The sequence below is a fragment of the Ceratotherium simum genome, chromosome 14 (assembly GCF_057802395.1).
Source record: "Ceratotherium simum simum isolate JZ-2026a chromosome 14, ASM5780239v1, whole genome shotgun sequence".
Classification (NCBI taxonomy): Eukaryota; Metazoa; Chordata; class Mammalia; order Perissodactyla; family Rhinocerotidae; genus Ceratotherium; species Ceratotherium simum.
The window spans coordinates 35,083,787-35,111,181 of NC_141913.1; the positions used below are offsets into that span (position 1 = coordinate 35,083,787).

The following is a 27,395-nucleotide window of genomic DNA, read 5'->3' on the forward strand; positions in this document are numbered from 1 at the left end:
TTTCTTCTGGACTTGGAAGAATGCGGAGATTTTGAAAGCACAATTTTGAAAGGTCACATGGGTGGAGAAATGGCCCCAGGCCCCTCTGGTAGCACAAGCTACTGGAACAGGAGGTCCTGTGTGTCAGGACAGACCTCCTGCCTCCTAGGACCTCCATCCAGCCTCAACCAAGTCCCTCTGGGCCCCATTCTGACTCACCTGTTCTTTCCCTTTCCTCTCACCAGTTGCATAACCAATGAACGACTACCCACTGAAGGAGATGTCTGACTCTCACAGCAGCCCTCTCCTGGAAGAGCCTCTTTCCAGCAGATACAAATTCTACGAGTCAGAGTTTACCAGCCCTGGCAGTGCCTCAAGCCCCCAAGATACACACCCAGCCCTGCCCCTCCTGGAAATGCCTGAAGAAAAGGTGAGGAATGTCCCCAGGATGCTTCCTCCCGGGGGGGTGGGGGGAGGGTGGGAGGAAGGGTGGCAAAAGATGCTGTTTTCCCAGCTTCCCAATGCACATGTTACATAGTGCCATGGAAGGGCCACTGCCTGGGGAGATTCTGCCCTCAGTGAATACATGGTTACACCCATGATCAGTCCTACTTGGCCTTAGATAGAAAATGTGGCTCTGTACGCAACATAATTTGGAGGACAAGCAGGGAATGCACATACTCATGCACCAGTCTTCCAACCAGTCCCCTAGATTTTTCCCCTTAGACTTGCCCCAATGAAATATGCTATTGTCTCCAAAAGAAAGGCTTTTGTTCAAAGGAAGGCCCTTTAGCACTCCTTGAACACAGTTACGCAGAGGTAGCCTGGCTATAGCTCCTGAGACAGTGGAGAGGGATATAAGACTGCTAAGGTATTTTTAAATGAGATATAATTCACATACCATAAAATTCGCCCTTAAAAGTACATATTTCACCAGTTTTCAGCACTGTTCTTTCTTTAGTGTAAACTAAAAAACTCCGTTTTATCCACTTTGAGTTAATTTTTTTAATATGGTATTAGGTAGGAGTCTAACTTCAATCTTTTACAAGAGGATATCCAATTGTCCCAGAATCATTTGTTACAAAAACTATTCTTTCTCTATTGAATTGTCTTGACATTCTTATCAAAAATCAATTGACCATAGATGTATGGGTGTATTTCTGAGCTCTCAATTCTATTTAATTGTTTTATATGTTTATCCTTATGCTGGTACCACACCATCTTGATTACTGCAGCTTTGTAGTAAGTTGTGAAATCAAAAAGTGTGAGCCTTCCAACTTTCTTCTTTTTTATCAAGACCGTTTTATCTATTCTGAAACTCTTTTATTTGCATATGAATTTTAAGATCCAATTTTCAATTTCTGCAAAAAATGGCAACTAGGATTTTGATAGGGATTGTATTAACTCTGTAGATCAATTTGGAGAGTATTTCCATCTTAACAAGATTAAGTCTTCCAATCCTTTCCATTTATTTAGGTCTTTAATTTCTTTCAATGATGTTTTATAGTTTTTAGTGTACAAGTCTTATACCTCTTTTGTTAAATGTATTCTGAAATATTTTATGCTTTTTCATGCTATCAAATAGAATAATTTTCTTAATTTTATTTTTGTATTGTTCATTGCCAACATATATAAATAAAATTGATTTTTGTATATTGATCTTCTATCCTACAACCTTGCTGAACACATCCATTAGCTCTAATAGTTTCTTTGTGGATTCATTAAGGATTTCCTATATAAAATGATGTGCCATCTTCAAGTAGAGATAGTTTAAATTCTTTCTTTCCAGTCTGGGTCCCTTGTATTTCTTTTCCTTACCTGATTTCTCTGGCTAGAACTTCCAGTACAACGTTGAATAGAAGTGACAAGAGTAGACATCATTGTTTGTGCCTGATATTAAAGGGAAAGCATCCAGTCTTTCACCAGTAAGTATGAAATTTGCTGTGGGTTTTTAATGGATACTCTTTATTAGGTTGAGGAATTTCCCTTCTATTCCTAGTTTGTTGAGTGTTTTTATCAGGGAAGGTTGTTGAATTTTTCAAATGCTTTTTCTGTGTCTATTGAAATAATTATGTGGTTTTTTTCCTTTATTCTATTAATATTAATATACATAGATTGATTTTTATATGTTGAAACAGTCTTGAATTTCTGGAATACATCTCACTTGGTCATAATCCTTTTTATATGTTGCTGGCTTTGTTTTGCTAGTATTTTGTTAAGGATTTTTGCATCTATATTCATAAATCATATTGATCTGTACTTTTCTTTCTTGTGATGTCTTTGTATGTATCAGGGTAATACTAGCCTCATAGAATGCATTAAGTGGTGTTCCCTTCTCTTCTATTTTTTGGAAGAGATTGGTATTAACTCTTTAAATGTTTGGTATAATTCACCAGGGAAGCCATCTGGACTTGAGTTTTACTTTGTGGGAAGGTTTTTATTATTATTACTAATTCACTCTCTTAACTTGTTATAAATCAATCCAGATTTTCTATTTCTTCTTGAGTCAATTTTGGTAATTTCTGTCTTTCTAGGAATTGATCCAGTTCATCTAGATTATCTAATTTGTTAGCATACAATTCGTTTCCTTATAATCTTTTTTATTTCTTTAAGGTTGATAGTAATGTCTCTTCTTTCATTTCTGATTCTAGTAATTCCAATCTTCTCTTTTTGTTTCTTGGCCAATCTAGCTAAAAGTTTCTCAATTTTGATCTTTTCAAAGAACCAACTTTTAGGTTTGTTGATTTTATCTATTGTTTTTCTGTTGATTTTATCTATTGTTTTTCATTTATTTCCACTCTAATCTTTATATTTCCTTCCTTCTATTAGTTTTGGGTTTAGTTTGCTATTATTTTTCTATTTTCCTAAAGCAAAAGTTTAGGCTGTTGATTTGAGATGTTTCCCTCTTTTTTTTAACCTAGGCAATTACACCTATATAATTCCCTCTAAGCACTCTTTTAGCTGTATGCAATAAGTTTTGGTATGTTGTGTTGTTGTTTTCATTCATTTCAAAGTATTTTCTAATTTCTCTTCCTTTTTCCTACTTGATCCATTGATTACCTAGGAGTGTTTTGTTTAATTTCCACATATTTCCCAAATTTCCTTCTGTTTTTGATTTCTAATTTCACTCTATTGTGGTCAAAGAACATACTTTGTATGATTTCAATCCTTTTAGTTTTACTGATACTTTTTATCAATAAATTTTTTTAAATTATTTTATGGCCTAATATATAGTCTATACTAGAGAAGGTTCTATGTGCACTAAAAAAGAATATGTATTCTGCTATTGTTGGGTGGAGCATTCTATAAGTATCTACTAGGTCTAGTTTATAGTGTTGTTCAAGTCTTCTATTTCCTTGTGATCTTCTGTGTCATTATTTTATCCATTTTTGAAAGTGGAGTGTGGAATTATCCAATTATTATTATTGAATTGTCTTTTTCTCCCTTCAATTCTGCCAGTTTCTGCTTTATATATTTTGGGGCATATATTTGCTGTTAGGTATGTATATGTTTCTACTTGTTATATCTTCTTAATGAATTAATCCTTTTATCATTATAAATTGTCTTTCTTATTCTCTAGTAATTTTTGTCTTAAAGTCTATTTTGTATGTATGCCACTCCAGCTGTTTTTTTTCTTTTTTTTTGGTTACTGTTTGCATAGTATATCTTTTTCCATCTTTATAATTTATTTGTATATTTGAATATAAAGTGTGTTTCTTGAAGATAAGATATAGTTCAATAAGTTTTTTTATCCATTCTACCAATCTCTGTCTTTTAATTGGAGTGTGTAATCCATTTATATTTAATGTAGTTACTGATAAGGTAAGATTTATGCCTGCCATTTTGCTATGTTTTCTATCTGTCTTATGTCATCTCTGTTTCTCTATTATTCCATTATTGCCATCTTTTGTCTTAAATAGGTGTTTTATAGTGTATCATTTTAATTATCCTGTCATTGTTTTCTATATGTTTTTAATTATTTTCTGAGTAATTGCCCTAGAAATTATAATTAACCTCTAAATCTATAACAATCTAGTTTGGATTTAAACCAACTTAATTACAATAGTATTCAAAATCTTTGCTCCTATATACTTCTCTCCTTTATGCTGTTATTGTCATACAAATTACATCTTTATACATCGTATGCCCATCAACACAGACTTATAATTGTTTTATGCAGTCATCTTTTAAATCAGATAGGAGAAAAAAAGAGTTACAAAAAATACATTTATACTATTTTTTATATTTACCTATGTAGTTATCTGTACCAATGTCCTTTATTTCTTCATATGGATTTAAGATATTATCTAGTGTCCTTTCATATCAGCACAAAGGACTCCTTTCAGTGTTTCTTGTAAGTCTTCTAGCAACAAATTCTATCAGTTTTTGTTTACCTGAGAATGTCTTAATTTCTCCTTCATTTTTAAAGAATAATTTTGGTGGATGTAGAATAGATTGGCAGTCTTTCTTTCAGAGCTTTGAATATTTCATTCCACTGCCTTCTTACCTCTGTGGCTTCTGAAACCAGTTGTTAATCCTATTAAGGATTTCTAATACATGATGACTCGCTCCTCTCTTGCTGTTTTCAAGATTCTATATATAATTGATCTTTGTCTGTGACTTTTAACAGTTTGATTATGATGTGTCTAGGTGAGGATCTCTTTGAATTTATCCTATTGGATGTTTTGTGAGCTTCTTGGATGTGTGTATTACTGATTTTCATCAAATTTTGGAAGTTTTCAGTCACTATTTTTCAAATATTTTCTGCCTTTTTCTCTTTCCTCTCCTTCTGGAACTTCCATTATGCATATGTTGGTACACTTGATTGTGTTCCACAGGTCTCTGAGGCTATGTTCATTTTCATTATTCTGTGTTCTTTCTGTTCCTCAGGCTTGATAATCTCAACTGACTTGCCTTTAAGTTTTCTGATTTTTTTCTTCTGACTGCTCCAATCTGCTGTTGATCCCCTCTAGCAAGTTTCTTATTTCCATTATTGTACTTTTCAACTTCAGAATTTCTATTAGTTTCTTTTTTATAATTTCCTCTTTATTGGTATTCCCTATTTGGTGAGATATTGTTCTCATACTTTCCTTTAGTTTTTAGACATGGTTTTCTTTTGTTCCTTCATCATATTTAAGGTGATTAAAGTCTTTGTCTAATAAGTCCAATGTCTGGGCTTCCTCAAGGGCAGTTTCTATTGACTGCTTTATTTCCCTTGTTCCGTACTTTCTTGTTTCTTTGCATGTCTAGTAATTGTTTGTTAAAAACTGGATGTTTCAAACAATATAATGTGACAACTCTGGAAATCAGGTTCTCCTCTGTCCCCAGGGTTCATTGTCACTGGCTTGTTTGTTTGTTTAATGGCTTTTCTGAACTAATTCTGGAAAGTCTGTAGTCATTGTCATTTGACTCTCTGCTCTGTTAGCTTAGTGGTCAGCTAATGATTGGACAGAGATTTCCTTAGATGCCTGGGATTGATAGCCTCTCACTCTTTGCCAAGGAGATCTGTGTGCATGCTGGAGAATAGCTTCAACACTCACCCAGGCAGATTTCAACTCCACCTTAGGCTTTACTTCATGCTTGTATGGAGATTCAAACTCAGCCAGAGGTGAGAGCTTAGGGACTTCTCAAGTCTTTCTTGAGCATGCACATTGTCCTGGGCATGTGCCAGCCCTACACAGGCATAAGGCCTTCTAGATTCACAGGAATATGTCCAAGCTTTTTTTTTTTTCCTTTTTTTTTTTTTTTTGTGAGGAAGATTAGCCCAGAGCTAACTTCTGTTGCCAATCCTCCTCTTTTTTTCTGCTGAGAAAGACTGGGTCTGGGCTAACATCCGTGCCCATCTTCCTCTACTTTATATGTGGGATGCCTGCAACAGCATGGCCTGATAAGCAGTGTGTAGGATTGCCCCGGGATCCGAACTCGTGAACCCCATAGCCGCTGAAGCAGAGTGCGCAAACTTAACCACTACGCCACTGGGCTGGCCCCTGTCCAAGCTTTTTAAAGCCCCCTTTGGACATATCATTCCCCAGTTTTTCCTTTTAAGCTTTTTGATTAGCCTATTGTTTTTCCCAACTGTTATCTACCACCTCAGACACAATTTTTTCCAGTGTTTTCATTGCTTTTATGGAGGAGAGAATTTTTAAAGATCCTTATTCCACCGTTTTCACTGATATCCTCAAAACATTTAAGTTTTGATGCAGGGAGGAGGTTGGCGGAATCTGTAGACCAGCAGTGTACAATAGAAATATACTGTGAGCCACATATGTAAGTTTAAATTTTTTATTAACCACATTTTAAAAAGGTAAAAAGAAGCAAGTGAAATTAATTTTAGCCATACATTTTATTTAGCCTAATACATATAGGAATATATAATATTATTATTTCAATATGTAATCACTATAAAATATCATTGAGATATTTTACATTGTTTTTTCATACTAAGTTCTCAATATCCACTTAGAGCATGTCTCAATTCAGATTAGCCACATTTCAAGGGCTCAATAGCCACATGTCCTGTTGGCTACTGTACTGGACAGCATAGCTTTAAGGCAAGGAGTCCTGACCAAAGGGTCCACAGATAGAAATAAAGGGGATATGAACTTGGATGGGGAAAATAATTTATCTTTATTTCACTAACCTTCAATGAACTTTAGTCTTTACTTCAATTATAAATATAAACAATGAAGAACAGCCATATTAGTAGTACCTGAGATTTTTGTCACTGTCACAGATTGGGTTCTCCTAGAAAGCTGACTTTGAGATGGAGATTTCATGTAAGAAGCTTACTAGTGTGTGCCCTTGAGGTCAATATGTGTAGAGGAGTAAAAACAGCAGGATTAAAAGGAGTAAAAGGCAGAGGGAGAAGTTAGGCTGTGATGCAGTCACAGTAAAGGCCTTAGGTGATCCTGTGGCGAGTTCTGGAGCTGGGATGGCTCTATAGAGTTGTCCTGAGTTGGCGTGAGGAGGGCCCACATATTCGCTTATCACTATTTTGAAATTTATAATTGGTATTGGATCTGCTGCACCTATATGTATATTACAGTTTTTTTAAACATCGTGGTAACTACTTTTCAATATAATTGGTTTTCTTTGTAATCCTATTTATTTTATTTTAGCAAGCCTACAGGCTTGCCCAACTGCCAAAAGGGATCCAAGACACAGAAAGTTAGGAAACATTGCTGTGAAGAGAGTGTAGTTGTCCTGGGAGGAGCAAGCCTGCGTGGGACACTCTGAACAGCATTAGACAATGGACATGCGTCTTATGATACTTTATCTTCATCAAAAAACCTGATAATTTTCCCTTTCCCCAAATGCCTCTGCTCTCAAAAAGCTATATTAATTGATATTTTGTCATGACTTCTCCTGAAAGAATCTCCGGTCATCCAACGAAGATAGCCACATTGTGAAAATTGAAAAATCCATTGAAAGGAATAAAAGGAGAGAAAGCGAGGCAGCCCATCGGGGCTTTGCAGGCCGGGAGGGCATCAGCCTCTTCCAAGCAGTGGGCTACCTCACTGGTGAGATGAAGGAGTATAGGAGCTGGCTGAAAGGTAGGCAAATGCCTGGGGAAGAAGGAGCCAGGCCAGGCCAAGGAGACCTCTGGCTTGGACTGAGGAAACTGCTCCCTTACTCACCCATGACGAGGGCTTCCACAGTTGGGGTGCTCCAGCTCTGAGTTGACTCCAGTGGGCATAATGTACTCTGCTAATCTGGAATTCCCAGTTTCAAAATTAAATGCATTTCACTGATTTTGGTTGTTTGCAAATTCTTCACTCCTACATGGAAAGACATAGGATAATCACATTAGCAACATATAAGCCATTTCCCAAACAAGCTGAATGGTCATTCCTTCACTTGTTCCACAGCCATTTGCTATGTGCCAAGAAAATACTGGCTGCACCCTCCCCGGTGTTCCAGGGTTCTTTCCTTTTAACTTCTTTCTTCTCCTGGGTTCCCTAAACTGAATGCCGCAACAATCACCCCTAATCTCCCCACCTCCACTGGCCCGCTGTATAGGTTATCCTGGAAACTAAACTAGAGAATGAGGCAGGATGTATGGCTTCCCCTGGGTCCTGACTCATAACTTATTTCACAGCGGGGCTAAAATCATTTCTTTCTCAGCTTCCTATCTCCACACTACTTTCTTTGCAATTCAGATACCAGCCCTCAACTGTGTCGTACAGCACTATACAAAAAGTTTCCTTCGCTCCTCACCTCTTCCCTTGGACTAATAAATTTCCCCTGGAATGCCCCTGGGGCTTCCTTGCCAACCAAGCCAATGGCTGGAACAGCATTAAATTGGTCTCAGCACGGTGTCTCAGTCTATAGGGCAAAAACTAACAGCCACTGAGGACTAATTGCTGGGCCACTCAGAAGCGTGGGCTGGGCACGAGGCTGAATGAGGAGAAATGTCCTGGCTCATGCATCCTTGTTTGCCTTGGTTACCACGCCAACCAGTGGCCCAGCAGGGAAGCTCAGGCTGGCTCCTGCTGATGGCTCTGCCTGTCTCTTTCAGATAAATCCCTGGCCCTCCAGTTCGTGGACTGGGTCCTGAGGGGGACTGCTCAGGTGATGTTGGTGAACAACCCTCTCAGCGGGCTCATCATCTTCATAGGACTCCTGATCCAGAATCCCTGGTGGACGATTGCTGGGGGTCTGGGAACAGTGGTTTCGACCTTAACTGCCCTCATCTTGAGCCAAGACAGGTGGGTCCCTTTCTATGGGGGGTCTTGGGGTCTTGGGGCAGATAGGTGAAGAGGTGTTTACTTGAGTGATCAGCCAGCCTTATCCTAGTAACCAGCCCAAAGTTTCCTGAGTAGCAATTTTGAATAGGTCCCTGGAAGTCCTTACAGAATTAAACTACTTCTGTGCTTACAGCAAGTGACAGCACTAGGCTCCTTTTGACCATAGAGCCTTCTGGAAACACTCCCTCTGAGGCAGGTGCAAAGGAACACTTAAGCTGTTCTTCCCTCATGGAGCCTACCTTCTAGTTGAGGGAGACAAGACTAAGACAAGACAAGAAACGTCTCGGAATAATACAAGATAGTATTGGGCCGGCCCCGTGGCTTAGCGGTTAAGTGCGCACGCTCCACTCCTGGCAGCCCGGGTTCGGATCCCAGGCGCACACCGACGCACCGCTTGTCCGGCCATGCTGAGGCCTCGTCGCACATACAGCAACCAGAAGGATGTGCAACTATGACATACAACTATCTACTGGGGCTTTGGGGGAAAAAAGGAGGAGGATTGGCAATAGATGTTAGCTCAGAGCCGGTCTTCCTTAGCAAAAAGAGGAGGATTAGCATGAATGTTAGCTCAAGGCTGATCTTCCTCACAAAAAAAAAAAAAAAGACAATATACAATGTAGAGTTCAGAGAAGGCAGATAACACTAACTGTTGGAAAGATTACAGAGGGCAGTCTTTGAGCTGGAAACATTGGATAGGGGAGAGAGGAGGGTGGCGAGAGGAGGGGGAGGGCAGTGTGGGAGGCTGCATGCAGGAAAGGGAACAAACTTGAGCTCTGGGAGGCATAGAGCCTGGCCCAGGGGAGGGGCCAGCTCTGCTGCAAAGTTCAGTAATGATAACAACTAGCATTTTATAGAACTGGACCATTTCTTCACACTGTGCTGTGTGTTATTCCAATGGTTCCCAAACTTTCCAGATGGCCAGAATCAATCACCTAGGGTCATTGTTAATAAGTGTGGTTTCCCAGGCCCCCCACTCCTCCTCCCTCCCAGAGATAGTCCCATTCAGTGGATCTGGGGTGGGGGGGTTTAACAAGATACTCCCAAGCACTTTTGATGATCAGAGAAGTTTGGGAATGCCCACGTTCTAAGTGTTTTTCAATTCTAGGGTCACCAACCCATTTGTGGATCATGAATTAATTGCCAAAAGCATTTTTAAAAATTAAAACAGTAGAATAAAATAAAACATATTAGAGTAATCCATATGTAATACAGGTAAATTTTATTTTGTGAAATTTTTGTTTCATTCATGTTGAAGCGTGTGTGTGTGAGAAAGAGAGAGAACTGGGGCATACTATAAAATATATTCCTTCCTTGCCATTGGTTACTATCAAAAGATTGAAAAACACCATTGTGCCTTGTTTCATGTGCTTCTTACTGCCACTTCACAAGGCAGACAGCGAAGGTAATAGGGTCTACATTTTACAAGTGAGAGAAAGGAGACTGGGAGGGGGAAGGTGCTCACCCACTGTGCCACAGCCAGTGGGTGGCAGGGTTCGGGCTGGGTCTCATGACCTATACCTTCTAAGCTGAAGGTCACTGCTCTCCTCGTATGTGGACAGAGAAGACAGCGTGGCCAGAGGCCCCTTGGTGAGCCCAGAGCAGTGGGAGAAATTAGAGTTGGTTGTGTTGTAACCAACGTTGTACTTCCTCCAGGCCCACGTCACATTCCCACATTCCACCAAGGTAAATGCATGGGTTGGCTTGTCTCCATGAGAGGCTGCTCATGCACTTCTAAGATAGCCTTGGTGGACCACTCTGATTCGAGCAAGCCGGGAGGCCATTCAAGGTCAGATGGATGACAAAGTGAATTCTTTTGGGTGCAGGTCTGGTGGGTAAGATGAAAAATGGGCTCCAGCCAGGATTTTGTGTCTCTGTTTCAACCAGTGGGTTCCCTTTTCCTTGCTCCCATGTACCTATAGTCTCATGCGCAGCTGGCACAGAACTGGCCCCCTCACAGGATCAACTCTTGTCTTACTGCTTCATCACTGTTTGCTAAAACTCACCTGGGGTGAACTCTGTCCAGCCCTCCTTACCTTTGACTCCTCAGGCAAGCACTTCCCCGGTCGGCCCACTTGTCCTCATCTGTAAGATCTACGCTTCACCTCAGGTGAGCCAAGTTCCTTCCTGCTCTGACAGTCTGATTCTCTGATTTTCCTCCCGACCATAATCTACTGGTAAACTTGCCAATGCATTCAAACAGTCGCTTCGTGGACTTCAGTTTTACTAGAGAGACACAGCATGCCTGCCTAATCCTTCCAAACATTCTGATTAACAATTCAAGACAAATATGCACCCGATAAAAACACAACCCCTCAGCTCGTCTTCCAAAGCCTTCTCTGATGGGCCCCACCCTCACTCAGCATCACACTTAGCACTCTTGCTTCAGCCTATCTAATCCAACCATTCCTTCAAATCCCTCCTCCTCCAGGGAGCCACCCTTGATTGCCCCAGTGCACTCTGACCCCTCCTTTCTCTCTGAACAACCACAGAACATACTCAGTACTATATTGAATGGGTCTCTAATTGCTTTCTTTTTTTTTTTTTAATTATTTTTATTTTTTTTGTGAGGAAGATCAGCCCTGAGCTAACATCCGTGCTAATCCTCCTCTCTTTGCTGAGGAAGACCGGCTCTGAGCTAACATCTATTGCCAACCCTCCTCCTTTTTATTCCCCAAAGCCCCAGTAGATAGTTGTATGTCATAGATGCACATCCTTCTAGTTGCTGTATGTGGGACACGGCCTCAGCATGGCCGAACAAGCGGTGCGTCGGTGTGCGCCCGGGATCCTAACCCGGGCCACCAGTAGCGGAGCGCATGCACTTAACTGCTAAGCCACGGGGCCTGCCCTCTAATTGCTTTCTGAGTCTTCTCTCCCTGGCTATGTTCTAAGCGTGTTCAGGACAGGGAGTCCATTTCAAATGTTCCATATTCTACCACAGTGCTTAGAAAAGATGCGAGCTTCAGTGCTAATAGGTCAGTACCATGTTCTACACCATATGCTCAAAGCTCTAGGCACCCTATACGACATCCATCACATATGTTCTTCCATGGAGCCCCAACTTCACCACTGTCCCCAAGAAACCACTGACTTGGCTGCATGTCCTAGTCATAACCTCCACTAGTCCTACTCCCCTACCCCACGGCCCCTCCAGCACTCCTCTTCCCCCACTCCTATCCCTACTAGCCCAACCCCACCCCCGCTAGCCCGAAGACCATACTTTACAGATAGTAACTCAAGGTCGGCAACACTGAGGCTTCCAGTGTCCTGATGGAAGGTGGACCTAATGAAGATTTTTTGGGCATTGGGTTGAACCTAATTTTATATTTTTGATGGTCAGGGCAGAGATGTAAGGTAATAGGTTTCCTTTTGATAGCCAAGCCCAGAAACCACCAAAGTTTTGGTAGAGAAGGGTTCTGGGAGGGGACTCTCCATGGGGGGACAGCAATGGAGCAGCCCTTAAATGTCCCCCTAATTTTATCTCCCCTGGGTTCCCTTATTTTGAATCCTGCTACCCCTACTACACCCAGCCAGTGAGGCTGCAGGACCTCCCCCAGTATGGACCAACTGTCTTTGCTCAGTTCACCTGAAGCAACTGGTATTAAAACCAAAAAAAGTGCTAAATTCTAACACAAAACACAATGAGAAAATGCAGAGAAAATGCAAAACACTTAAAAATAATGATTTTCCCAAAACACAGGTTTCTGCTCCTCAGGCAGTTATTGTGAGGAGTCCTGAAGAGATTCGGAACCTCAGTGGTCTTCCCTGCAACCCCTGTTCCCTCCCAGCCCTCTGCCTGTCTCGAGCTGCCCCATACCTTCCTGGCCTCTGGAACAGCTAAAGACCCTGCTTGACCTGAGTCCAGTCCCTTCACAAGGGCCCCGTGTTCAGCTTTTCTTGTTGGAAACTGTCTAGAGACTCTGTCTCTCCCACCCTCTTCACTGCTCCCACTCTCCCTCATCCAGGTGAGCTGATCTCCTGGTCACTCCAGAGGTGAAATGTCCCTCCATTCCAGACCTAAGTCATGGCCTCTGCCAGGCAAGAGCCCTCCTTTAGCCATCCTTCATCCATCACAGGGCGCCCACACTTCTGAATGCTTCTGTAATGCAAGAACAGTCAAGATAGATAACAGTGATAAGATTTAGCATGCACACGCATTCATTCAACAACCACTCGCTGAGCGCCCTCCATGCACCAGACAGGCTTCTGCGTCATGCAACTTACAGTCAAGGGCAAGAGGACAGATCACGGCTCACAAAGCTCATTCTCTAGCAGGGGCTTTGCATTGGGATTTGCCCAGTCCCTCCTTCACACCACTCCTCTCTCCTCTCACTCAGCAGATCTATGGGAAAGGTCAAGGGTAAGGTTTCTTAGAATCAGGGAGAGAAGTTTAGGTGCACAGAGGCTTCCCTGAGCCCTAAGTCTGAGGCGATAGACTCAAGCTTGGATCCTACCACACCTCTGGGTGGCTCCCTACTGTGCTATGGGGAGGAGCACCTGCGCATCCACAGCTGAGTCAGCTCTTCCGTGCTGGGCAGACATCAGAGTGAGAAAAGGCCAATGTGCAGACAATTATAGACACTTGCATGTAATGCAGTCAGAACACACTCTCTGTCCTCCTCCTTATTCTCTCTCCCCTCTCCCTCCCTTCCTTCCTCCCCTCCTCCCAGTCTCTTTCACACACACACAAAACTTCAGATTTCTATTAGATTTCTGTCTATACCTAGCAGTCTCAGACTCCCCTGAAAAGCAGAGGAGAGGTTAGACATGGAGAAGGCAAAAGTGCATAATTAATTCTAGACCAGCAAGGGTAATCAATGGGGGTGTGTGTGTGTGTGTGTGTGCGCGCGTGATCTAGAAAGGTGCTGGCAGCCATGTGACTGCCCAACATTCCTCACGTAAACTGACTTGTTTCTGTGAGTACCAGGAGGGAGCGGCCCCATGAGCACCGCACAAACACCACCAAATTCAAATGCAAAGTAACTGTGTGTCACCCCCAGGTCCGCCATCACCTCAGGACTCCATGGGTACAACGGGATGCTGGTGGGACTGCTGATAGCCGTGTCCTCTGAGAAGTTAGATTATTACTGGTGGCTTCTGCTTCCTGTGACCTTCACAGCCATGGCCTGGTGAGGTGCCTCATTCTTTCTGCCCACGGACTCACAGGGCCTGAGGTGCTTGTGTCTTACGCTGGGTGGGGACATGCACTGTCGTGGGGCTGTGTCTTTCTGGTCAGGCTGGTTTGTCTCACAAGACCCATGAAAATCTACGAGTTCAGTTGCAACACAAGGAGTCATTTCTGAATTTGGGATAACAGGGACGCTTTAAAGCAGCAAAGGACTACATTTTTTTTAATTGTGCTGATAATCTTCCTTGAATGATAGCCTTCATAATAAAGACAAACATTTATTGAGTATTTCCTTCATGCCAGGCACAGTGCTAAGCAAGGCAGGGTTATTATTGTCCTCAATTTCCAGAAGGGAAGACCAAGGCCTGCAGAGGTTCAGTGACTTGCCCTTGGTCATATCTGTAAAAGTTTGTGGTGCTGGCATTCTGAACCCAGAGTCTGCACTATTAAACTCCAGGCTCCCGGGAATCATCCATCCTGTGGCCTAACCAGACCCAAAAGGAGAAGACTCGCTTGTGATAGAATCAGAGAGCTTTCTGGGAACAGAATGTCTACATTTAAAACACAGAATCTTTGAAAGAGAAGCATCCATTGAGATCTTGCTGTGCAATCACCTCTTTTTGCAAAGGAATAAAAAAGTCAAGATATTAGGAACAAATATTCATTGAGTGCAGGGGTGTGCTAGGCCTTTTACATATATGATCTTTAGTGCACTTGAATCTGCAGCAGGTCTGTAGAGTGTCCCAGGGGCAAGCAGCCTGAAGTGAACCCATGTCCCCCAACCCCTGTACCCCATGACTCTCAGACACACTGAATGATTTTTAACATCTCTGAGAAGAAATGTCTTTCTTTGGTTTCAAAGTTGGAGTCACTAAAACCAGTTAGTTTAATTTAGTCTAAGTACTGTTCCATTACTTTTTAGTAGCGCTTGCAAATAAATTACTACATTAAGCATTCTGGGCAATTTATGTTTCTTCTTAGGGTTTCTGTCTTTCTTAATCCGTTGGGACAAAAAGCTACAGCAGTCCGTTCTGTGGGGATTTCCTTAATGTCCCTTCATGCCACGCAGGAGGAGTGGGGGAACTTGTCTTCATTTGCATACATTTGGTTGATAACTAAATAGATTAAGGCCCTCTGCACAGCTCCTTAGCCTCATGGCTCTGGGTGGCAGTTTTTCTACAGTGCACCCACCCCCACCCTCACTTCCCAATTTAAAAGACAAAAAAACATCGATAACCTCACTGGGCTGAGCTCTGTGCTACCACTCCAGTAGTTCACTGTGCCATTCAGGTAATCTTTGGAATCCAGTCCATAAGGTAGGTATCAGTGGTGCCATTTTCCTGATTTATTGAACAAATAAGTATTTGCTGAGTGCCTGCTATGTGCAGGGACTATTCTAGATGCTAGATGCCGGGTATAGTTATGAACAAGAGAGGGTCTCCATGCTCGTGGAGCTTACATTCTTCTTGGCAAAGATAGAAATAAACTCATAAACTAATTAAAAAGGTCATTTTAAGATGTGATAAGTGCTTTTAGGAAAGCAAAAGGGGACAGAGATTGGTTCCAGATGTGGGTGGTCAGGGAAGGCCGCTTTGCAGAGGGGACATTTGAGCTGTCACCTAAATGATAAGAAGGCACCTGCCATCTGAAGATCTGGGTGAAGGATGCTGCAGGTTGAAGCAGCAGCATGTGCAAAGATCCCAAGTGGAGAAGTGGAATGTGTTCAAGAAACAAGACTAGTGGGCTGAAGCCCTGATTGAAGGAGGAGTGGCAGGAGGTGAGGGCAGAAGTAGATGAGGGCCAGACCCTGTATGCTTTGTAACCCAGGAAGCCTTTTTGATTTTTATTGCAATTGTGATGGGAAGCAGTTAAAGGGTGTTAAGCAGAAGAGTGATAGGCTATGGTTTAAATTTAAACAAATAACTCTACTTGCAATGTGGAGAATGGATTTTAACTGGAGCAGGAGTGGATGCTGGAAGCATAGTTAGGAGTCTGCTGTAATAACCCACAGAGGGATGAGAGTGGTTTAGACTAGAGTGATGTCCATGAGGGTGGTGAGAAGTGGTTGGGCTTGGGGTATATTTTAAAGAAAGTAGAGGCAACAGAACCTTCTAGGAGACTGTAGAGTGGGGGGGGGAAGGAAAGAAGATTTGGTACACTCCTATAATTTGCCCGAATAACTGGGTTGATGGAAAAGACTAAGAGAAAAAACAGGTTGGTGGTGGGATACAGGATGCAAATCAAGAGTTCTGTTGGACATATTAAACTTTAGAGTTCCAAGTAGAGATGTTGAGAAGGTGATTTGATAAACAAATCTGGAAATTAATGATATGGTCAAGATTTGCAAGGTGGAAGCTTATGGAAGATATTTTGTCCATGGGACTAAAGGATATCGCTCAGATAGAGAAGATAAAAAAATAGAAGACCCATGACAGAGCCACAAGATCTTCTAGTATTTAGATGTCTGGCAGAGATGGGAAGAGTCACCAAAGGAGACTTGAGAAGGAGTAGCTGAGGAAGCAGGAAGGAAACTAAGAAGGTGCAGTGTCATGGAAGCCCAGACAGAAAGTGTTTCAGTCCAGTTGGAGGGTCCAACTGTCAAATGAAGGGGGCAAGGAATGACCATGGATTTGGCAAGACAGATGTCATTGGTGAACTGGACAGGAGCCATTTTCATGGCGCAGGGAGGACACACACTGGACCCACGCTGATAGAGTAGGTTTAGGAAAGAATGGGAGCAGAAAGATTGGGGATAGCAAGGATAGACAGTACTTTTGAGAAGAATTGCTATGAAGGAGAGCAGAGAAATGGGGCAGTAGCTGGAGGGGACATCAGGTTAAAGGGGGAGGATTTTTAAAGGTAGAAGATACTAAAACATGTTGTATACTTATGAGAATGATCTGGAGAAAGAGGAGAGATTGAAGGTGCAGGAGAGAAAAGAGAAAATTGCAGGAGTGAAATCTTTGAGACAGATGGGATCCCGAAGTACAAGGAAAAGAATTGGCCCAATAAAGGAGCAGGGACATTTCCATTATATGAAAAATGCAGAGACAGAATATTTGGGTACCAAGCAGTCAGAGTGTGGATCTTCTGGTTGGGAAAACGAAGCATTTCTCATGTTGTCATTTCTTTTCTTAATAAAGTAAAGCACCGTGGTTAGCTGAAACTAAAGGGAAGCAAACAGTAAAGATATGAGGAGAAAGGAGAAAACGTAAAATAGTTGTCTCAGCAAGTTGGAGACTTAATTTGCTAGGGATGTGTAGTAGGGTTTTCAGGCAGTCTTAAAAGCCCATTTGAGATTCGTGGTCATTAATTAAAGGTAGACCAATCAACCAGATCATGTGATTTCGTGTTTTGTCCTACATCTCACTGAGTGTGGGAGATGAAGGGTGTTAGGTTTCTAGGGTGGTGGGTCCCTTCCAGAAGAAACTGAAGCTAAGGGAGATTAATTACCTAATGTTGCTCACTCAGTCTGTAAGCGTAGCAGTTAGGATTTGCACCTAGCTGCATCTGTCTCCAAAATCCACACTCTTTCCAAAGAAGAGGGCAAGAAAAGAGAGGACACAACAACTGAAGGTTCCATTTTCACGTGGCGGTTCCCATAGTAGCTCAAAGTACTTTACTGAATCCAAGCCTGCACAATACATATGTGCCATAACAGCCTCCTCCTAGAAAGTCAGACTTCTAAAATGTTATCAGAACCCAAGACAGTAGCTATTGTACATCTTCATTATCCAAAGGCAATATGTGATATTTTATAAGGATTACATTTTGTTTGGTTTTCCTGATTTAAGAAACAAGGAAATATTTTAATTATTTTATAAATATTTCTGTTCAAAACAAGTTATAATCCTTTTAAAATCTGTTTCTCAAAGCTGTAGCCTTAAATTAAACAGCTTATTCTCAATCCCAGATCAATGGACCAGTAGATTCTCAAGGGAGCCAGGAATGGTTGTGCCAAGGAAAGGAGACAGTGGATGGCACAGTGGCCAGAGCTGATGAGATGATGTAGACCTAAGGATGATCACAGTGATTAGCTCTTTGTCTCTTCCATCTTCAGCCCAGTTCTTTCTAGTGCCTTGAATTCCATCCTCAGCAAGTGGGACCTCCCGGTCTTCACGCTGCCCTTCAACATTGCTCTGACTCTGTACCTGGCAGCCACAGGCCACTACAACCTCTTCTTCCCCACGACACTGGTGGAGCCCGTGTCTTCAGTGCCCAACATCACCTGGACAGAGATTGAGATGCCCTTGGTAAGTTACCCAATGGCAGATGAGTCGGGAACCCCTGATTCCACTGCAGACCTTCTCACTAACCAGTTTGTGGATTACCCAGGGTCTCAGCTTCTCTAGATGCATCGCCACCAGATGATGGGTCTTAATGGAGAAGAGGACAGGAAAGGGTCACTGCCACCTCCTTATGTTCCTTCAAAAAACCCTTATTGAAGACCTAATATGTGCCAGGCACTTTATTAGACACTGGGAGTACATGGGGAATAAGACAACATCCCTGCCTTCATGAAGCCTACACTCCAAACAGGGAAAGAGATAATAAAAAAGTGTACAGATAAGTGTTAAGTTGACAATACACAATGATGGGATTGAGGGAAAGATATTAAAGAAGATGGATAGTTAGATGAAGGGGCAAGACACTAAAATAAATGTTTAAACTTAGTATTTTAAAGATATTATCAATCGAAGATGGTGAATTTTCATGTACTTTCCATATCAGTGGTTCTCACGCAGGAGTGATTTTCCCTCCTGGGAAGGGCAAATGTCTGCAGACATTTTTTAATTGTCAGACTGTGGGGGAGGGGGTGCTACTGGCATCTAGTGGGTAGAGGCCATGGATGCTGCTAAACATCCTACAATGCACAGGACACCCCTTCCCCATAGCAAAGAATTATCCAGTCCAAAATGTCAATAACACAAAGTTGAGAAACCCTGCTTTATAACCTGCGATCACAAATGTACATATTCGTTGATTATACTGATCTCTAGACATCAGAGATAAAGGGATCTGAGAAAAATCTAACATAGGATTAAATATATAGAATTGTAAAAATTTGGCCTTGTTAACAAACATTGAGAGAGCTAACAGCTAACACTAAAGCAAGTTTGTTATGTCTTAGAGACTGTTCCCAGCTACCCTCCTAATAACCCAATACTGTAAGTACAATCATTATCCCCATTTTACAGATGAGAAAACTAAGACGCAAAGAGAGTTAGTTGCCCAAAGTCAAATTGAAGCTAGTGCCTCAAATGTTGTTTGTGAGATATGATTCCCAAGCCTTCACCACCCAGCTGTGCCTGTTGTCTAGATGTGCTTAAACCTCTGCGTGGCCCTGCTCCTGGGTGCTCAGCTCCAGGGCCATGGCCCGGGATGGAGTGGACAACACAGGTCCTCGAGGGACAGCCACACTCTGAACCTGAATCCACCAGAAAAGAAAAGGCTCTCCTGCTCCTAGTGGCAAATGCTGCTGACAACAATGCAAAACCTTTATAAAGTTTTTGTCTTTTTAAAAGCTTTGTCTGGGGCTGGGGCTGGAGTAGGGTTGGAGACAGGGTTAAGGCCAAAAATCCAAGAAAATGAAAAGACAGAGCCCAGCATTTAAGGGAAAGCCCACCCTCTCAAATGGAGAACAGCTGGGAACAGGGACAAAACTAACTTTGATAGAATCACCAGTGATCAGCCATCTGGCAATTAGGCCCACTGCCTTAGGGGCACAGTCTGGCTGGGCCTGAGCCCTATCCATGAGGCATGCTCCGAGAGAGAGCTGCAGGGGCATGTGGCACTGCCAGAGAGAAAGGCCCATGGAGCCCCCCACCAACCCTACACTGTGAGGCTGTACAGTCCAGCACTCAGGGGACCAGAGTAGAGAGGGCCACAAAAAAGGGGCGCCTTTTGATCATCTTCAAAATAAGCAATAGGAAAGTGGTTGGACCCAAATCCGTGTACCCTGAGGCCCAAGCTCACCCTCTGAGCTGTCCACCACACCACTGTTCTGACAATAGGCTCGTTTTCTTCCACACCATCCAGATCTGAGTTTTGAAGAATCAATGCAATTTTGCTCTTCTTTAAAACAATGGGAAGAGTGACTTTCTTTTTGTTTAACTGGCTTGTTATTGTTACACGAGGATTATCCAGACTATGGAAGAGGCTGGTGCTCAGTAAATTTCCACTGCACACCTGACTGCCCTTCATACCAGGGTGCTGGCTGTGGCCTGAAGAGCAGCTTGGAGGGGACGGCGGGCCAGCCTGGGGCTGCAGTTCACCAGACTGAAATATGGATCCCAGTGGAAGAGGCTGCATTCTAAACCCAGGCTCCATTCCAAGGCAGCTTGTTCCCTCATTCCTCTCATTCTTGACTGCTTGGGCTTAAAACCTTTTTCCCAGGTGGGAAGGTGGGAGCTGGATTCCCCACAGCGTCCTACATTCCTCAGACTTTGGGAAGTCATGGAAGATTTACCGAGTAGATTTCCATCCTGTTCTCAACACTTAAGCTGAGTCCCCTGGACTGGAGCAAAGTGTTTTCAGGGTTCCTTTAAATAAGATGGGGCCTCAAACCCTGTCATTCATTGCACAAGTCTATAAACTCTGGCCCAAGCAGTGCTTGGGTATTAAAAGACCACCCCTTCGGACACAAGGATGGGCAAAGCTTAGAAGCTCTCTGGGAATCCTCAAACACTATCCTCTAAAGAAATCAGACTGACTCCAGAATTAAATCAAGTTGTTCAAAAGTACAAAATTTCATCCAATGGAGAAATGCAATTAACTTCCAACATCTACAGTAGATTATCTCTAACTAATCTAGTGGTCCCCAAACTCCGGTGCACATTCGAATCCCCTGAGGCCCAGTCATGCCCCACACCAATTAAATCAGAATGTCTGGGGAAGAGCTAGGCATCAATTTCTTTTTAAAGACCTCCGGGTGATTCCAATGTGCAGCGAAGTTTGGAAATCACTGAGCTCATCAATACACTTTATTAAGCACCTATTATGTACCCAGTCATAAAGGAGCCCTGTCCTCAAAGAAGTCACATGACCAGGTAATAGAGAAAAGAGTTTGAAGAATTTTAAGGCTGCTAGGGCAGCCTCCTCGTGTTACAGAGGAGGGCATCAGAGCCCAGCATGAGGAAGTAACATGCCCATGGTCACACAATGAACTTGTGCTGGAGCCCTCAACTCCCAGGCCAGTGCTCCCCCTATCCTGCCAATCTCCCTCTTTTCCTTTTTGACCTCAAAGGACTACCAAAATGTAGACAACTCAGCTTGGACAGAAAAAGATCATCTGACATCACTGCCAAATTACTCATCTCAAATTCCAACCCCACAAAATGACACCCAGGCTCAAGGATGTTTGGGCTTCATGCTGTTCTCCAGATGTTCCACACACTACCTTTCTGCAATGCAAAGTGCTCCTTGAGAGCAGGGGAAGTGCCTCCTCCTCCTTCCTGGGGCCCCACAATCTCCAGGGTGGCACTGAATATGCAGCAGCCACCAATAGACTAGGGGTGAAGCTCAGAGGCTGTAGCCTGGGGTTGGCCACCAATGAGCTGAGTGACCTTTGGTCAAATCATCCATCAAAATGGCCTAGATTATTTCCAATATTCCTGCAATATTTCCAGGATTTCAGGAGGTCTATAGGAAATCTGGTGCCCTGAAGCCCCCAACGGCAGTCTAGGGAGAAGGTGCCCTCTGGTGCCCTCAAAACAGAAGCCATATGTCCCTCAGAAGCACCTGTGTTCAGCCCCTGTGTTGGAGAACCCTGCCCGGCTTTGCATGAGGGATGCTCAGATGCCTGCTGGGTGTTGAGGTGAGGAGCTATTTGTTCCAGCTCACGCCCTCCCATGTTCTCTCACACCCTGGAGGGCACAGCCATCCTCCTGTTCCACCCCATTACCCACCCGGGAATGGCTCAATCCTGGCCCTGAGGCCTGGGCTTTGTATTGTCATCCCACAATCCAGTGACCTGGATTCTATTGACTTTGCAGCTGCTACAAGCCATCCCCATTGGAGTTGGCCAGGTGTATGGCTGCAACAATCCCTGGACAGGCGGCTTGATCCTCGTGGCTCTGTTCATCTCCTCACCGCTCATCTGCTTGCATGGAGTCTTTGGCTCAATCGTGGGAATACTAGCAGGTAGGACAGCACTGCCTCTCTGCGGGGAGGACTTTGGGATAATTTTCCTGAGGTCATTCACCTCCATGGCAAATATTCTAGACTTATTCTCTTCACTGGCATTTATAAACACTGTCAGGGCTGGGGACTCATTTTTCTCTTGCTTGAGTCTCCAAAGGGGGCAGATTTTAGTGGCAGGACATGTGGAGGGATGCAAAGAGACTGAAGACCTGGTTGGCCTGCAAACTGAGCCCCTGGGAGCTGAGGGATAGGGAGGAGGAGGGTAACCCCGTGAGGGTAGAGAACAGTAGCAGACCAAGCAGGGGCATAAATAACCCAGAAACTGGAAATTTGGGGTAAGCTAAAAGAAAAAAATTGTCTCAAAAGTTCAACTGCCATTTGACAAATGTAATTTAATATTTCTACATATATGAATATGTATGTATATGCATTTATGTGTGTACATACAGACAGTAGAGTCAGAAATTGGAATTCGGGGCGTTGAGAATAGGAGCCTGTTGACTTATCACAATATTTTTCAAAAACTTCTTGGAAGCACAACTTAAAAAAATTTGATTTGGAAATAATTTCAAACTTATCAAAATTTACAAAAATAAAAATAGTACAAGAGGCACCTATAAATTCTTTACCCAGACTCACCTATTGTTCACATCCTACCCCTTTTTCTGTATGATCCCTCTATCTCCATATATCTATGTGTGTACATACACACTTTTCCTCAACCATTTGAAACAGAACTTTTTCAGTTGAAATCTTTCCTGCTAAAAATGTAGCTGCTCTGGCCAAAGGAGTGGGGAGGGCCCAGAGTCCCTGGAAGTAGTCACACTTCTGTGCGAAATCATTGACAAACAGTTTGGAAACCACTGCTTGCTTCTCGTTGTTGGTTCCCAAAGACCAGATGCCATTTGCAGAGGCTCCTTTGATGGGGAGGAGATGGGGGAGAATGGCAGGAGGGAGGCCACCCTGAGTCCTGGCACCAGCCACAGGGTGGCCTTTGTGCTGTGACCCCGAACTAGCCAGAAACACTACATCTTTTCCCACAGCCCTGACAGTGGCCATGCCCTTCGAGATAATCTACATGGGCCTCTGGAGCTACAACTGCGTCCTCTCCTGCATCGCCATCGGGGGCATGTTCTACGCCCTCACCTGGCAGACCCACCTACTGGCCCTCATCTGTGGTGGGTATCTGGGAAAGCTGACAACCAAGTCACTCTGCTTTTCCTCCCCCCCCCCTTTGGTTATGTGAAACCCATGGTGACCACTAATCAGAACTGAGCAGCAGTGACAGAAGGACCAGTGGCTTGGGTCCTTAACAGCTGGGGGATTTGAGATTCCTCTTCTGTCAAATGGAATCACAACCACTATTACTACAATTATATTCACAGCATTGTAAAGTTCACAAGGAAATCACACATGTGTTTCCTCGTGTGCTAGTAGCAGCGTTCCTGCTCTCAATAACTCTTCATTCAACAGTTTTTGTGGGGCACACTAAGTGTCAGACCCTAGAATAGGCATGGAAGATACAGTGCTGACCACATCCTCATGAAGCCACAGTCTAGCAGAAGAGAAGTAATTGGGTAATTATTCAGGCTGCAATGTCTAAAAATATTGTTGGAAAGATCCAGTGAGATGATGTACCTGGGAGCACTGAGAGCTCAGAAAATCATAGCGTACCACTATGGAAGTTTGATTTCCATTGAGTAAATAGAGGATGCACTGTCCGAGAAGATGTCAGCCACGGTCCTTACTGTAGCAGCACCCCAGAACCACACTCTGTGCTATATAAACATATGAACTCACTTAATCCTCCCAAGATCACTACCAGGCACTGTCAGCCCCATTTTACAGGTGAGGAAATGAGATTCAGAGGGATTAATGAATTTGCCCTGGAACACATCTATTAATTTCAGAAGTGAGATTCAATCCCCAGTCCCATCTTTCCCCCAGCCTTCCTGTCCAAGAGTTGCTTATATTCTCTGGAAACAGCAAGACTTAAGCAATATTAGAGACAAGGGCAGAATAGCATCCAGAAGAGCTTTTCTTTTGTTTTTCCCCCACTTATGTTTGGGGACTCTAAAGGACTTCCATGTCCCTTGTATCCCCCTCAGCAGCTGCCCTGAGGCTGGTTGTGGAGACAGTGGGCTCGCTAAATATTTGTTGTCAAAAATTCCAGATATTTTGAGGTTCAGGCTGTAACTGCCTTTGGCCTTCAGACAAGTGGCAGATTCCTGTGGCTAGAACCATCTGGGAAGGCTTCAAAGGGAGGCTGGGGTTTATCTCAACACTTTTGGGATTTGGATAGACAAATAGAGGAGGAGAAGCTGTTCTGGACAGAGAAACAGAAAAAGCAAAGTGTGGGGGCAGAAGGAGCTTGTCCACAGGGACCAGGGGTGTGGATAAGCTCCCCTAACCATCCTGGGTGCCCACATCATGTGGTTGAACCCAGATGCCTGGCTCCTAAGGACCAGCCCAGGGCCCCAGTAAGGTCCATCCCTGATGGGACTTGATGAGGGTCCAACAGCATCGTGGCTGCTCAGAATCTTGGACAGGAGGGGCCTTATTTGGAACTCATGTAGTCTGACCATGCACTTCCCAGACAGATAATCATGCAGCCATCCAGCCCATGCTAGACCATTCCAAAGGTCAGTGTGGACAGGCAAAAGATGCTTATTGACCCCTGACTCTATGCAAGGCCACCATAGAAGTGGGAGGGGATAAAAGGATATGTAAGCTTTAATCTCTGCCCTCAGAGAACACACAGTCTGGTGGGAGATAGACCACACCTACCTATAAAGATAAATAATAATGTCAGGGAAACATGCCAAATGTCAGAGCATGGTGCAGACCTTGAGACTGCTGGAGAGAGGGTGAGACCGTGCTCTTGGGGAGGGCTGGGGTTGAGCTCTGGAAGCTCACTCTCAATGATCCTTGTTCCTCCACAGCCCTGTTCTGTGCGTACATGGGAACAGCCCTCACCAACATAATGTCAGTGGTAAGTTTGGATTCTCCGGTCTACCTCCTTAAAATGCCTTTCCTCAGCCAGTACTTCAGGACATCTGGAGTCTTGTGGAAGAATCATGAGTGAGTTGTGGTAGCTGACACTCCACACAACACCTTTGCCAAGGTTTATCCAGGGTTTGTCCAGAGAAGGACTGACGATCGCGTACATGTGCCTCTGAGGTATGTGTGTGGAGTGTGTGTGTGTGTGTGTGTGTGTGTGTGTGAAAAAGAGAGATGTAACCAGCAGTGGAGAACATGGATGAACAGATGGAGGCACTTGTGTTTGGCTGTATGTGGGAGATTATCCCAAGGCTGATTTTCAGCTCCATCATTAAAAGATTCTGATCGTGCCCAAATGTATCAATACATCAAATTCCCAGACCAACTACTCTGACATTGTGAATCTAGAAACCAGTGCCATCACTAGGGGAAGATCCCCATCCTCAACCCTTATCACATCCTTCTCCCCCAGGGTCCCCAGAGCCTGAGGACATTTTCAGACCCCAGTGCTTTTGTTTCCAGGTTGGTGTACCACCAGGCACCTGGGCCTTCTGTCTCTCCACCCTCATCTTCCTGCTGCTGACAACCAACAACCCCGCCATCTACAAGCTCCCACTGAGCAAAGTCACCTACCCAGAGGCCAACCGCATCTACTACCTGACAGTGAAAAGCAGTGAAGAAGAGAAGTCCACCAGCGGTGACTAACCAAGTCCAGGCAGAAGTGCTCTGTGCCTGGACCTGGTGTCTGCTCCCTGTGGTCTCAACTCTGGGTCAATCAGCTGCAGCACTCACCTCCTTTGCCTCTCCTTGCACCTGTGTAGAACCAAACACACCTGTAACTCTCCTTCCCTGAGGCTGATTTTCTCTCTCTGCCCAAATTGCCATGACTATCCATTGCGCGACATTAGAGGAAGTTGGTAATGAGCTTGCTGGAGTTAGAAATAGACATGTGTTTTAAATGTCATCGACTTAAAACAAAAACATTATTTATATTTAGTCTTTTGGGAAAGTGATTATGAGGTGATCTCCTTGGCATGTTTAACTAATAATAGATGCTGTAAAATTGAACTTGCTGGGTGGTTCCTAGGCAGACACAGAGTCGGTGAAAATTCAGGGGACACATGCAAAGAATTGAAGGTGCCATACTGCACAGAGCTAGTGGCTAATGGGCGCATATAGCTTTATATAAAAGAGTGAAATTTCATGCTGATAGAGTTTTCAAGTCAAAATAAGACAATTAGGGCACTGAAAGTGTCTAAATAGGGAGTCTCGAACATTCTGTGGTAAGAGTACAGGGCAAGATGATATTCCATAGCAGGAAGGAATTAATTAATTAGAATCCTATATATGACTTTTATTATGAAAGATAAGCATTTCTCAGTGTAGGTCAAACCAGCAACTTTGAGCAGAGATTTCAGTTGAGGAAAGTACCTGAGCTCAGCCTGTGAGAAGCTGGGGAAATGTATTTCATTTTCCTATTTTCTTGTGGGTGTTGGAGGCTTTATGAGGTCAAAGATACTTAAAACGAATGGTTATCCCTGACCCTAGAAGAACAAACAATGATCCATGAATTTCATAGGTTTGACTTCCCAATTATGGTCATTAGCTTGCATTCAGCCTTCAGTTATATGTAGACCAGGGGTTGGCCAACTTTTTCTGGAAAGGCCAAAATACTAAATATTTTTGGCTCTGGAGGCCTTGCAGTCTCTTTTGCAAATACTTAACGCTGTCATTGTAATGACAATATGTAAAACTGACAGTATGTAAAAACAGCCTTAGACAGTATGTAAATGAATGAGCGAGGCTGTGTTCCAATAAGACTTTATTAAACAAGCAGCAAGCTAGATTTGCCTACAAGCTGTAGTTTGCCAGTCTCTGATAGAGATGGTCAATATAATAATGCTTAGGAGCTGGCGATCAACATAATAACAGTTAGGAGCAGGTGGGCAGTGGGCAGGCCCAAAGGACGCCCCCAGGTTCTTTACAACAGACATAGCCACAAAGGTATTTACAAGCTGGGTGATAGTGTGAAGAGTCTTAGGAAAGTGATGGTAGTATGACCTGAATCAGGAAGATCTGTTCTGAGGCTCTTTCAGAGAATTGACAGACCCAGTGATGTGCATTAGGGGGTGCAGTTTTAAACCAGGCCCTCCTCCCACGTAAGTGTCTGGAAACCGCTCCTAAGGCTCACCCTCCCCTGGTTTCTCACTCTGTTTTCCCCTCTACCAGCAGGCACACCACCACGGGAGGAAGAAAAAACTATGACCCTTCAGTGCAAGAGTTTCCAGCAGGAAGAGCAGGGAGACCCAAAGAATTTCAGAGTTCGAAGGGTGCAAGGGCCAGGTGGTCCCACTATCCTATAATGCATGAATCAATCTCTCTGTATGGAGGATGGGGGCTTC

The 27,395-nt window shown here is 43.5% G+C and overlaps 1 protein-coding gene across 1 annotated transcript in view; it reads left to right on the top strand.

Annotated features, from left to right (window-relative positions):
* Positions 1 to 227: 227 nt before the first annotated feature.
* The window catches only part of SLC14A2 (solute carrier family 14 member 2), a 56,669-nt gene continuing 29,501 nt past the window's right edge, over positions 228 to 27,395 (top strand). The window contains exons 1-9 of the mRNA XM_004422488.3: positions 228 to 409; positions 7,352 to 7,532; positions 8,498 to 8,687; positions 13,724 to 13,852; positions 17,912 to 18,104; positions 21,846 to 21,993; positions 23,037 to 23,171; positions 24,936 to 24,985; positions 25,516 to 25,690. Of these exons, the coding sequence (XP_004422545.3) occupies positions 236 to 409; positions 7,352 to 7,532; positions 8,498 to 8,687; positions 13,724 to 13,852; positions 17,912 to 18,104; positions 21,846 to 21,993; positions 23,037 to 23,171; positions 24,936 to 24,985; positions 25,516 to 25,690 (1,375 nt within the window). The 5' untranslated portion in view covers positions 228 to 235. The remainder of the gene's footprint in view (positions 410 to 7,351; positions 7,533 to 8,497; positions 8,688 to 13,723; positions 13,853 to 17,911; positions 18,105 to 21,845; positions 21,994 to 23,036; positions 23,172 to 24,935; positions 24,986 to 25,515; positions 25,691 to 27,395) is intronic.